The sequence below is a fragment of the Chlorocebus sabaeus genome, chromosome 19 (genome assembly GCF_047675955.1).
Source record: "Chlorocebus sabaeus isolate Y175 chromosome 19, mChlSab1.0.hap1, whole genome shotgun sequence".
Classification (NCBI taxonomy): Eukaryota; Metazoa; Chordata; class Mammalia; order Primates; family Cercopithecidae; genus Chlorocebus; species Chlorocebus sabaeus.
This window is the reverse complement of record NC_132922.1, coordinates 30261628-30274267: the sequence shown is the minus strand read 5'-3', so window position 1 is coordinate 30274267 and position 12640 is coordinate 30261628. Positions and strand designations below refer to the sequence as shown.

Here is a 12640-nt window from a genome sequence, read left to right as displayed (position 1 = left end):
GTCCACGGAGCTGGGCCGACGCGGGCGCAACAGAGACTCGCACAGTCGCGCCGCTTCCAAACCGAGCTCGCTAGGACCTCGCCCCGCCCTGCCCCGCGGCGGAGCACCTCCCGCTCTCCAGTCTCTATGGTACCAACTTCCGGCGCGCGCTACCCCTCGCGAGACTTCGGCGGCGCAGCAATGGCCAGACCGTGAGTGCCGCTGACAGAAGTCAAGAAAGCGGCTGGGACGGGGTTGGGGCAACAACGGGCCGGGGGGCACCCGACGGGCCAGAGCCCCTTGGGGAGGAGCGGCGGCTAGAGGCGCGAGGCTCCTCTGGAAGCCCGGACAGCCGCTTGCGACTTAACTCCCGCCTCTTCCCCAGATGCCGCGTCACTGCTCCGCTGCCGGCTGCTGCACACGGGACACGCGCGAGACGCGCAACCGCGGCATCTCCTTCCACAGGTCAGCGCGCGTGCGCGGGTTCTCGTGCGCATGCGCTAGTCGTTGCTCGCCTCGGGCCGCAACTGCGTAGAGGCTTCGCGCCTTTCTCGGATCCTGAGGAGGCTTGAACCTGTGGGTGGGAGGCGAAGCGGGACGGTCCCCGCGGGACCAAATGCAGTCGGGACGGGGAGGACGGGAAGGCTAGCTGGCTTGGACCTGCCCCACTCTGTTACCTGCCAGACGACGCTGAGGAAACTGCTTTTCTTCTCGAGGCTCCTATTGCCTCGTCTGTGCCGGGGCGGTGGTGCTTACCTGGCGGGGTCGCAGGGAGGTCTCGTGGTGGCGCGTGTTGGGTCTGCGTTTTCCCCCTGGGGAGCTTGGGCAGCATGAGCCCAGGGCTATGGACAGCCTGGTGCTCACGGGTTTGTGGCTCCACAGACTTCCCAAGAAGGACAACCCGAGGCGAGGCTTGTGGCTGGCCAACTGCCAGCGGCTGGACCCCAGCGGCCAGGGTCTGTGGGACCCGGCATCCGAGTACATCTACTTCTGCTCCAAACACTTTGAGGAGAACTGCTTTGAGCTGGTGGGAATCAGGTGAGGATTGGGGTAGGACGTGGGGCCTCAGGCGGATTGGGACAGCTGCAGGTCCTGAAGTCCCTTGAGCAGCCTGCGTCCCAGGGGGGCTGTTTCCTCTTCCCAGCTCTGTACAGTGAGACCCACCCCCAGGATCACTGTGCCATGACACCGGGAAAAACGTGAGCCTTTCCAGAGAGTATGTTTCAGAGCCCCAATCTTGCCAGCAAGTCCACAAATCAAAGAATTCTTTTTGGCTGGTCAGCCCAGCTCTGCTTGTGCAGGTTTTCCACGCACCTCCACTTTGAGGGGTCCTGCAGGGAAGCGATTGGTGTAGCTCTGACTTGGCATTCCCCAGACCTATTGTTTGCGCGATGCCTTCTAGCCTCCCACTGCGCTGGTGCTGGGGGCAGATTGGCCTGGGGAGGCAGCACTTGCTCTCCAGCTCATCTGGGTTGCTTTTCCCCACAGCGGATATCACAGGCTAAAGGAGGGGGCAGTCCCCACTATATTTGAGAGTTTCTCCAAGTTGCGCAGGACAGCCAAAACCAAAGGACACAGTTATCCACCTGGCCCCCCCGAAGTCAGCCGGCTCAGACGATGCAGGAAGCGGTATGTGGTATGGGTGGAGAATGCCCCACTCCCACCCCTAGGCTGAGAGATTGGGCCCTAGGGGGTCTGCCAGCAGTCTAACTGGACAGGGTTCTTGCTGCACAGAATCTGTGGATCGGGTTTGGGCGTTAAGGAGATCAGGTGGGCTGGTGGAGTGGGGTCTGGCAAGCCCTCAGCCTAGCCCATCAGTCTCTCTCTTCTCCCTTACTAGCTGCTCCGAAGGCCGAGGGCCCACAACTCCATTTTCTCCACCTCCACCTGCTGATGTCACCTGCTTTCCTGTGGAAGAGGCCTCAGCACCTGCCACTTTGCCGGCCTCCCCAGCGGGGAGGCTGGAGCCTGGCCTTAGCAGCCCCTTTTCAGACCTCCTGGGCCCCCTGGGTGCCCAGGCAGATGAAGCAGGCTGCAGTGCCCAGCCTTCGCCAGAGCGGCAGCCCTCCCCTCTCGAGCCACGGCCAGTCTCCCCCTCGGCCTATATGCTGCGCCTGCCCCCACCCGCTGGAGCCTACATCCAGAATGAACACAGCTACCAGGTGGGCAGTGCCTTACTCTGGAAGCGGCGAGCTGAGGCAGCCCTTGATGCTCTTGACAAGGCCCAGCGCCAGCTGCAGGCCTGCAAGCGGCGGGAGCAGCGGCTGCGGCTGAGACTAACCAAGCTGCAGCAGGAGCGGGCACGGGAGAAGAGGGCACAGGCGGATGCCCGCCAGACTCTGAAGGAGCATGTGCAGGACTTTGCCATGCAGCTGAGCAGCAGCATGGCCTAAGGGAGGTGCCGCTGGACTGACTGAGGGGCTGCCCAGCAAGGCTGCTGCCTCTTCCTCTCTCAGATCCCACCAGGTGCCATAATAAAGCGGATTCTAGACAGAGGGCCTGCTGTCTGGCTCAGCTGGGGGCTGGAGCCCCTCTGAGTACTAAGCTCTCTGCCCCAGACAGTGGCTGCAGCTTCCAGAGGGCTCTCAGTCTAAGCTCTTCGCCAAGGAGAACAGAGAGCCTGGCTGTCATCCCTCAGAGCTAGTGGTGGCAGACAGCCCTGCTAGTGCAGCTCCATGCCCCACAGGGTTCTCTGAAGCTCCAGGTGCCCTTTCCATAGGATCTGCAACAGCCCTGACCTAAACCAGCCAGCCCCTTTGAGAACACTTCTGAAACCCAGTCCGGATTTGGTTCTCAAGCAGGGGCACGACAGGCTTCTGTCCACAGGCCCCATCAGCCTGGTGGATAAGCAGGGCAACCCTCTCCCCGTCCCCCTTCACTACCATCTCTATTTGAAAAACAGGGACGATGATGACAGTCATCAGCCTCCTGGGGCATGTCAGCAGGTAGTGAAGCCCCAACAAGCTAGTCCCTGGAAATCTAGGAAGAGGTGGCTAGAACTTGGAGACAAGCACTCAGGTCCTGGCCTCAGCATCCTTTTCCTCCAACTCCCAGAACCTGGAAGGCCTTGCTGCAGCTGTAATTCTCCAGCAGCTCTGTGTGTGGGGTGACTCACTGCAAGCATGGACTCTCCCTGCCAAGGAGTACAACTGAATTCATTCTAGTCCCAGAAACTGCCACACAATTTTGTAAAATTTGCTTTTTAGGGCCCTTGGCATGTAATTTCATTTATTTGTATAAGTCAAGGAGAGATAGCTCAGGGTTCAGCGACAAGGGTCAGCATAGAGCAGGGTTTGCAGACTAGTTCAAGGAGGCTTCTGGGCTGACCTGTCCAGGAGAGGGATTTGGAGGAGGCTACCCTGTGGGTGTGGCAGGAGCCACATGTGGAAACTGGCTAGGTGGCTCTGCGGCCCCACTCTGAGTGAATGCACCTGGCCCACATGGCTGGCTGCCCCAGCCTGCACTCCACTTCCAGGTGCTGACATATACCCCCAGCCATGGTCCTGGGCCTGCTGTGTCCTCACCGCATGGGCCTCCTGGCTCAGCCTCTGCCCTAGCTCCCGCTCGCTCCTCCCTTGTTCACAGCTCATCTTGCACCAGGCCACTTCCTAGCCTGCAGGCTGCCTATGGATCTGTTCCTGTTAGCTAAGCAACTTGCCACTCAAAGCCCCCCGTCTACCTGCATACAGCCAGAGGAGAGCAGGTCACTTCCCTAAGGTGAGCTGTGGTTTCATGGCAGCCACAACAAAAAAGGGGTCCTGGAATCCTCTTCCCAATAAGGGAGCACTGGTTTCCCAGCATCAGAGTGGATTCACATGGGGCCCTCACTAGGGCAAGAGGGCAGTCTGCCTTCCACAGGAGCCAAGAGCACAGTGCAGGGGCAAGGCAGGGCAGAAGGGGCAGGAGCCCACCCCACGCCTCCAGGATTCCCCTGGGAGGGGCCAGCCTGGAGGCCTTCATAGCCCTTCTCCCCCAGTGTGACCGGGTGACCACAGGTGGGGGTAGGAGTTGACAGCATGGATAGAGACAGGTAAGACCAGCTGACCTACAGCTGGGGATCTAAGCCAAGCCATGGGCTCCAGAGCCAGTCCTCGACTGCGGGAGGGCCAAGGGGCTGAGGCCAGCAGTGGTGGCTGGACCAGCAAGGTGTGTGTGGTAGGTAGCACTGCTGTGGCTTTAATGGAGGCTTGTCTGTGATAGAATACTCAGCAAGGGACACGCAGGACTTGGCTGGCTTCTTCCCGGCTAAGCCCCAACATGCACATAGGTGGACTGGGATCCTTCAGCCCCTGTGAAAACCAGGCCTGGCCCAGCACGACCGACCTGGGAGCTGACCTCAGGGCCCTTCACTCCAAAATTCACCTCAAGTCAGGTGAGACCCACACATCATGGGTCCACACACACAAGTTCCAGGTGGGAAAAGGAGCCCCTTACATGGATCTCAATGAGGGTGGGCGGGACAGGAGCAGCCCAGGCAGATTCCATGGTGCAGCGCAAGTCTGCTAAGCCTCCTCCCGCATGTTGGAGGAGCCTTGGTGACAGGCCCCAGTGCCTGGGTCCACAACACACCCAGGCCACAGGAGCCAGGCCAAGCACCACTGGGTGGGAGGCCCAAGGTCTCTCCCCACTTCCAGGTGGTGAGCCCATCACTGAGCCGTGGCCTCACATCCACACCACATCGGGAGAGGGTGATGACAGGGGAGGGGGTCTGCTTCATCATCTGCTCTCTGTGGGACCTGTGTCTTCAGTGAATTGAGGAGATTGGGGCCCCACATCCCCTCAGCTCTCTTTGGAGGCTCTGGGCACCCTGACCCTCGGCCTGGCAGGTGCACCTACTCTGCCATAGGCAGACACATAGCCAGTAGTCTTCTCAGTGGGCAGGGCAGGCAGGCACGGTGATTGTTCACAATGGGCAGGCGCCACAGGGCCTCAGATGTCGGCGCCCAGCTCCGCGCACTGCTTGTCTGAGATGTGGGAGGCCAGGGAGTCTATGATGTCCAGCAGCAGCTGTTGGCTCAGCGACCGCAGCGTGGGCAGCTTGGAGACCTGCAAGGCAAGCAGGCCGGAAGGAGATGGGACCAGATCCACATAAGGGCCATGGTGGGCAGTGGAGCCCTCTGGGGCCCACCCTGCTCGGGGCTCAGGCTGGTCCCAAGGATGAAGCAAGGTGCAGCCAGTGGTGGGCTGCTCTGCTTCGCTCACCCCCAGGACCCACCACTGCAGGGGACCACAGAGCCTGGGCACCCCTCCCTGCCTGGGCGTGGCCACTGCTGAGGGGAAGCAAGTCCTGAAGGGTAGGCCAGAGCCCTGACCTTGGTGAACTGGTGCACGATGATGTGCAGGCAGTGCCGCTTCATGTCCAGCGCCTGCGTTTTGTCGGCTGCCTCCAGGATCTGCAATGGCAGGGACCTTGAGGCGCTGCCCCTTTCACCCACTCTGGGAGCTGCAGCTGTGGGCACGGGGCTGGGGGGCTACCTGCAGCACGTTCTGCACCGTCACGTTCATCTCCAGGTTCTGCTTGCAGTATGCCTGCAGCCGGTTGTTGTAGAAGCCGTAGTAGTAGGGGGCCGCAAACAAGTAGCTGGGGCCTGGTTAAGGAGCTGACCAAAGGAACCTGGTCCGCCCACACCCTCCCAGGGAAGGACAGGGAGGGGCACAGGTTGAGCCCCAAGCCCACCAGGGGCCAGACTACAATCCAGCCCACACACCAGCATGCTCTCTAAATGGATTCTGAACTACTTAGTGGGTCAGAGGCCCCACTGAGGATCCAAATACCACGAATCCCCTTCCCAGAAAAATACTGTCTGCACATCTGCAGCGCAATTCCATGGCCTTGCAAACCTAACAGGCATCGTGACCTTCCATGTTCGGACCCCTACTGAAGTGACATAAGAGGAGTAGTTCCATGTCTGTGCTCAACTGTCACACAAAGCAATGACCCACCCCATCCTCTGGGCAGTTGTGAGGGTCAGGAACCCACTGGTTCCTCCTGGCTGCAAACCCCTCCCTGCCAGCTGCCAACTGCTTCAGAGAGCACCTGGCCCAGCTCCAGGCACCAGCAAATCCTCTGGAGGGAGGCGCTGGGCCCAGATCGCCTAGCTAGGGCAGGAAAGCGGGCCTCAAAGCCACCCGAGGTGGGTGCCAGGATCCCTTGGTGGGGACCTGGGAGTTCCTTGGGGAGTGAGGATGCAGCGAGTCCTCGGGTGGCATGTTGACCTCGCCATAGTAGATGTAGCGCAGCATGGACTCAAAGGCCTGCCTGCTGGGCACCATCTCCCCGATGGAGATGTTCACCTGCCCGTCCTCAGGCATGAAGGACCGGAACATGGCTTCAAAGTAGCTGTAGACAATGAGCGGCAGGCACCCGGCTGTCAGCAGAACGAAGACACCATCCAGGCCCACCCTCCCCTCCCGTCCAGCCCCCACCCACCTGGAACGGGCGGCCAGGATAGCCTTGTGGGCTGGCCGTGGGTGCCCATCCAGCAACAGCGTGATGTCACAGAACTCTGCGCCCGCCCCCTCCAGGTATGCCTTCATGTCCTGGATCAGAGACGTGCCTGGGGGTGGGAGGGACCCTGAGCAGGTACAGCCTGGGATTCTGGCCTTGGGGCCCCACGGCACTACCTTCCTGCACATCTGCCCATGTTGCCGCTCTGAACAAAACTTCACCCAGGCAGAAGGCTTCACTCTGGCCCTGAGGCACCATCAGCCACATTCTGTCCTCCCTCAGCGCCCTGGCCGACTCGAGCACTATGCCGAACACACAGCCCACCACCCGGTGTCTCATCTTCCACCCAGCTTGCTGTGCCCCCCTTCGCTGCCCTCATGATCAAGCCCCTCCAGGCCCACTGCATGGCCTCTGGTGCCAGCAGATGTCACCAAGAGCCAGCAACTGGGGTCAGCACGACCCCCAAGGAGAGCTGGGGGAATGAAGGGGCCTGTGACATTACAAGCAAAGTGAAGTCCAGCGACTGATCACTGTGACCCTGGGCCATCAGACCTGACATCCCAGCCCAAAAGAGGTGCCCATGTCCACCCCCAGAAATTGGCTCAGGAAATCCCAGCTCACCAGGACACAGCCCACTGTGGCAAGCCCCATGGGTTGGGGGCTTCTGCCTCCATCTGTTTCTGCCCTGTACCCAGGAGAGCACTCTGGGGTCCCATGGCACCCACCCCCACCCCGAGGGCCTGGCAGGTGCTCTCCATGGCTCCCAAGTCTCCTGCCACAGATGAACACCATCCCTCCCAGCCCCGTGGGAAGGGGAACGGGGCTCCCTACCAATGTCCACTGGCTGGTCCGAGGGAGTGCGAGGGGGTGGCTGCTGCTTCCGCCGCACAATCTCCACGATCAGCGGCGAGGAGAGGCGCTCGAACTCCTTCATCATGATCACCTGGTTGAAGTGGGACTCCTTCACCACGAAGTTCAGGCAGTGCTCCTGGGGCAGACAGGCACAGGCGGGCAGGCAGGCAGGGTCAAGCCAGGGTCCCAGGCTGGGCGAGGGGCTCACAGTGGTGGGCAGGGAGGGGGCCAAAGCCTGACCATACCCCACCTGACCCCGATCGCGCTGATCCCACCCCACACCTTCAGTTGGCTCAGCTGCAGCCGGGCGGCACTCTCGCACACGACCAGCACGTTCTGCAAGTCCACGGAGGCCTCGATGTACTGGCGGCACAGCTGCTCCAGGCGGCACAACTGGAAGCTCAGTGCCAATTTGTACACATCCATGATGAGCAGCACATCCTCCACGTGGCCTGCGCCCCAGAGCCCCCGAGTCTCAGGGAGCCGGAGAGGGGAGGGCAGGGCACAGGGCACAGGGCTCCCGCATGGAAGAGTGTGGGTTGGGGCCACTAGGTAGGAGCAAGGCCTCAGGGGACTCAGATGGTGTCCAGCGGCAGTGATCATGGGTAATGAGGGTGACCTGCAGCCTCTGAGCCTCAGGGGGCCCATCAGTAAGGCAGGGCTGGCAGCACCCACCTTTTGGCTCTGCTGCCCGCACCCCAGCCCACACCAATCCTGCTCCACCCCCACCCAGGCGGACCTTTCCGTGGGTATTTGATCTTGTCGGTGTAAAGGAACTGCATGAGCACCTCGAAGGGCCGGGCCTCGGCCTCCCGGATGGCCACGTGCAGCAGGGGCGGCCGGGTCCCACCAGTAGCCACGCCGGGGGCCTCCCTGGGAACTGAGGCGGCCTCCTGCTCCAGCTTCTGTGAGGAGAAGGGAGCTCAAGGGCACCACACTGGACAACAGGCATGGCTGCTTGGTCCAGGCGGGGCGGTTAGGCACCTCACCTGGGCCAGCCGCTCCCGCGCCTGCGTGATCTTCCTGCGAAGCCAGCGGCTCCGCGCTGTGACAATGGCTACATGGCCCTGCACGCACTCCTCCTTCTGCACAAAGAATAATGCATGGCAGAGGGCATGGCACCCTCGCCGCAGAGAATAGAGACCCAACTGGCCAGGGTCAGCACCACTAGGCCAGCAGCTGTTTTTCTGAGGGGCGAAGTTCCCACTACCCGGGCACAGCAGGCAGAGCAGGGTGCAAGGCCAGGCACTCACCTCACCCAGCACGAACTCCACGTCGCAGAACTGGCGGCTCTCCCACAGCCGCCCGTAGTCCTCGTGCAGCGTGCATTTAGGATAACAGGAGAACTGCAAGAGGGGCCCAGAGAGGCTAGATGTTGAGGACGGCAGAGTGGCCCTAGTGTGGCTGCGCAGGCTGACCCTGAGGTCCCCACCTGGCCCATGCTGACCTCAGGGCCCAGGAGGCAGGTGGGCCTGGCTGAGGAGAGAAAGCTGCCGCTGCCCCACCCTGAAAATACAGCCTGGCTCCAGCCTCGGCACCTGCAACTGTCCACGGCCAGTTCCACAGCAGGAAAGGGCTCCCCTGCCTCTTGCCTTCAGCTGGGGCCCAGGCCTCAGCAGAGCTCTGCCGTCTCCACTCTGCCTGGACCTCCGTCCTCACACTGGCCCCCACCAGCACCACCCCAGTCTTCTCTAGGAAGCTGGCCCTGACCTCACTGTGGCTGTGAGTCCCTGCCCTGACCACCTGTTCCTCCAGGCCTGGGAAGGGGCTGTCAGCACAAGCCACTGTCAGCCCTGGCTGCCCTGGGCCAGGCTGTGATGCCTGTGAGGCTCTGGTGCTGAGCCTAGCTTTGCCCAGCTCCCTCCACTGACTCTGCTGTGAGCCCCAGTGCCATCCGCCTGCCCCACTGCACGGAGGCTGCCCACTTTAGTGCCACCTCAGCCCACCCTCAGCCCACAGGGCTCCTCCCAAGGATTCCATCCCGCCAGGTGTGGCCCTGGCAATGGCCTGGATAAGCCCCGCCCCCCCGACTTGGCCTCAGTTTCCCATCACGGGGGATCTGTCCACCCAGCCGTTCCTTCAGGCCCACAGGCCCCACACCTGGAACCTGTACATCTCCCCGCTGCGGATGTTGTTGTCCACCGTGCCCCCGAAGATGTACATGGCATCCGAGATGACAGCAGCTGCGTGGAAGAGCCTCCCACTGGGCAGCTGGGGGACAAGAAGGCAGGGTGGAATGGGGGGCAGAGCCTCCACAGTGGGGCTGGTGCAGCCAGGTAAGGGCAAGGACGTGGCACCTCATGGCCATGAAGGGCCAGGGGGCAGGGTCCCCAAGGGAGGAGGGCCCCTGGGTGCAACCACAGACACAGGCGGGACCTGAATACCCATGTAGTGGAGTGGGGCATGACGGGCCATGGGGACCCTCAGAGTGGGTGGGGCACTCGGGCCAGTGTGTGGCACCCATCCCAGAAAGCTGCAGCCTGGCCAGCAGGGTGAGGGCTCCTGGCCCTGCACCTCCTTTGGGGTGTGACCCCAAGCAAGTATTTCCCTGGGCCTCAGTCTCCCCATGTGTGAGAGGGGTTGATCACAGGACCTGCTTCAGGAGGTGATGGAGTCTTAATGAGGGTCCCAGCCTGTACCTCTGAGGCGGGCTGGGCGGGCTGCTTGGCTGAGGTGGTGCCAAAGTCCAGGCCGAACACATCTCGGGACTTCTTGAAGCCGCCTCGCTCCTCAAAGGGCAGGGTGGGCACCTCCTCGGAAGCACAGGCTCGCTCGGGCACTTCAGCCCCACTGATCTGAAGAGGAGAGACACATGGGCATGAGATCAGTTGGCAAGGGCCAGGTAGGTGCCCAGAGACCCCCACCATCCTGGCCTTGAGAGCGGGTTCGGAAAGAAGGAAGAGCTGCATGTTTGTGGGCTTCCCAGGAAAGGTCTGCAGCACGGCAGCCCCATGCAGCCATGACGGGGTGTGAAGCGTTAACCACCTGCAGGCTGTGGGGTGAAGCTGGGGCTGGAGGCCGGGGCAGGCAGGTGTCCAGGGCTGAGGCCCAGGTGTCCTGGCCTTGCTCCTGGTAGCTGTCTGGAACCCCAAGCGGCCCCAAAGCTGTGAGGAGCTGGGGAGAAGGTGGGAGCAGGGTAGGAGCCACTGGTGTCCAGTCGGCAGGGCAGGACACCCCTGGGCACCCTCACCTCGCTGTCGGAGCTGGGCTGGACGACCTCCCAGGTCTGGAAGTCCACGTCATAGCAGTGCAGCTCATTGGGCAGCGTGTTATCGGCCGCACCCCCAAACACATAGAGGTGGCGGTCAAAGGCCACCATGGTATGCCCGTAGCGCCGCTGCGGGGGTGGTGGGGAACCCCGGAGCAGGTGTTCAGTTGGGATGCGTGTCCACCTGGGGGTACACGACAGTGAACCAATGCTGGGACAGGGGCTCCTGCTCACCCTCGGGGTCTCCCCACAGCAGGCCCTCACTGGGAGGTCCCCCTGCAGCCCCTACGGTGACTAGCCCAGGGTCCAGAGGGAGGCCTAGACACCTGCACTGAGCACCCCTCGCCCCATCCAGCACTGGCACCAGCCCTGCCTGGTTCCATGTGGCCCACCGTGGGGTCCTGCCGGAGCTCCCCTGTCTCCCCATGGAGCAGGCAGCAGTGATGGGCAGGAGGGTGGCATCTGACCCGCCAGGCAGTCCTGCTCTCTGCGGAGTGAAGTTGTGCAGAGACCATTGCACATCTTCATGCTGCCCAGTCAGACCATCCCCACAGCTGAGTCCCCATCCTGAGAGCTGCCTGCACCCCACATCCTGATGCTGCTCCAGCACCTTCCACCTCCCAGGCTTCCCAGTACCTCCCAGCAAGTGCCCTCTTTTGCTAAGTGAGTTGAAGACTTCAGAACAGATCCTGGCCTGGCAGGGCTATGCCATCTGGCTCCTTGCTAAGCCCCGGGCCCTCGACAGGTTCCCTCGTCCTGGGGCACCCTGCCCATCCTCCCACGCATCCGTGGCCTCCAGGGAAGCTCCCAAGTCCCTTCCCAAACTCTCTGTACCTGCAGCTCACACTCCTTGTGCCCTCTCCTGCAGCCTCATTGCAGGGTCAAGGGCTGGCCAGCAGCCAGGGGCAGCATGGGCCAGACCTCTGGGGACCTGCAGGCCCCTCTGGTCTTCTGCCATCATTTGAGATCTATGCAGGCCACGTTTATTACTGGTGGCACTGACCAAGCCATTCACGGGGAAGGGGATGTCCTTCATAGTCAGAGGGAGGCCTAGTCAGGGGCCTCCTTGCCAGGCCCTATCTTGCTAAACTGTAGCCATATCCTGGGGACCTGCACATCCCTGCTCCAGGCTGGAACCTCCTGCTGTTTGCAGAGCTCAGAAGGATGGTTACCATGGCCACCAGGTGCAGGGGGTATCCTTCACATTCAAGGATTCGGGGGCACTGACTATCTTCCCTCCACCGCACTGGCCAGAGTACTCACGTCTTGTCCTTGAATTCAAACTGGAAGAGGTTGTTGGTTATCTTGGCTCCGCTTTGCCCGGAGAACACAAACATCTTGTCCCGGCACACGGCCACGGGGAAGTTGCAGCAAGACGGGGGGATCTCGCCACTCTGGGCCACCTGCATGGGGGAGAGAACAGCTCAGCCCTGGCCTCACAGGGCCCACTCACATTTCACCACACTCAAGACTGCTGAGATGTGACTGCTTTTATTCTTGAAACTTCCCCAGATGAGGGTTCACAGATTCATTTGTCTTCGAGCAGCACATAGCCCTGTCTCCTCCACTTCAGGGGGCCCAGTTGTGAACAGCTAGGGCTAAAATCATCAAGGTTAAATCAGCAGTGGCTAAACCCATATGTTTTTCATGCCCAGAAGACTGAGAAAAAAAATTTTTTTTTAATGAATAAATAAATAAATAAATTCCATGTTTCTAAAGGGGAAAGCAATCCCAGGGGGAGCTCCAAGGAGCAGAACACTAGACAGCAGACTGCCCTCACTGCATTGAAATAGAGGGTGGATTAAAGCAAAACCACATCCCTCACACACGTGGCGCTCTGCCCATCCAAAACACCAAGGCTCCAATCACTGTGCAGCCACAGTGAGGAACTGGTCATGAAGGCCCGCGGGTCATCAGGGAGGAGAGCGAGGCTCAGGTCGAGGCTGGGCTTTGCAAGGGGAAGAAAGCAGCCTCGACCCCCAGCCTGGCTCTGCCTGCCTCCCACCTCCCTCCACCTGCACCCTGGCTCCCTGCGCCCCTCACCTCCTCCACCTGCACCCTGGCTCCCTGCGCCCCTCACCTCCTCCACCTGCACCCTGGCTCCCTGCGCCCCTCACCTCCCTCCACCTGCACCCTGGCTCCCTGCGCCCCTC

The 12640-nt window shown here is 61.5% G+C and overlaps 2 protein-coding genes across 3 annotated transcripts in view; one reads left to right on the top strand and one right to left on the bottom strand.

Annotated features, from left to right (window-relative positions):
* The first annotated feature begins 93 nt into the window (after positions 1-93).
* On the top strand, positions 94-2476 carry THAP7 (THAP domain containing 7). Its single transcript, XM_007974957.3, has 5 exons — positions 94-191; positions 365-444; positions 862-1017; positions 1468-1608; positions 1820-2476. The coding sequence occupies exons 2-5, from the start codon at positions 365-367 to the stop codon at positions 2370-2372; spliced, it is 930 nt and encodes a 309-aa protein (XP_007973148.1). The 5' UTR covers positions 94-191; the 3' UTR covers positions 2373-2476.
* Positions 2477-3173: 697 nt separating this feature from the next.
* LOC103222956 (leucine zipper like post translational regulator 1) overlaps positions 3174-12640 on the bottom strand; it is a 35074-nt gene continuing 25607 nt past the window's right edge. For both annotated transcript variants that reach the window (XM_073006978.1, XM_007974937.3), the window contains 14 exons: positions 11751-11890; positions 10470-10671; positions 9919-10074; positions 9380-9490; positions 8533-8625; positions 8269-8364; positions 8019-8184; positions 7562-7731; positions 7259-7415; positions 6410-6536; positions 6170-6319; positions 5455-5560; positions 5292-5372; positions 3174-5025 (listed from right to left, as the gene is read on the bottom strand). In XM_073006978.1, the coding sequence (XP_072863079.1) occupies positions 4909-5025; positions 5292-5372; positions 5455-5560; positions 6170-6319; positions 6410-6536; positions 7259-7415; positions 7562-7731; positions 8019-8184; positions 8269-8364; positions 8533-8625; positions 9380-9490; positions 9919-10074; positions 10470-10671; positions 11751-11890 (1872 nt within the window). In that variant the 3' untranslated portion in view covers positions 3174-4908. The remainder of the gene's footprint in view (positions 5026-5291; positions 5373-5454; positions 5561-6169; positions 6320-6409; positions 6537-7258; positions 7416-7561; positions 7732-8018; positions 8185-8268; positions 8365-8532; positions 8626-9379; positions 9491-9918; positions 10075-10469; positions 10672-11750; positions 11891-12640) is intronic.

What these genes read in the sequence shown, in the direction of transcription:
- THAP7 (XM_007974957.3), top strand. Translation starts at nt 365, where the DNA reads ATGCCGCGTCACTGCTCCGCTGCCGGCTGCTGCACACGGGACACGCGC. An exon ending in CGCGGCATCTCCTTCCACAG is followed by an intron (nt 445 to 861) that starts GTCAGCGCGCGT and finishes GTGGCTCCACAG; the next exon opens with ACTTCCCAAGAAGGACAACC. An exon ending in TTTGAGCTGGTGGGAATCAG is followed by an intron (nt 1,018 to 1,467) that starts GTGAGGATTGGG and finishes TTTTCCCCACAG; the next exon opens with CGGATATCACAGGCTAAAGG.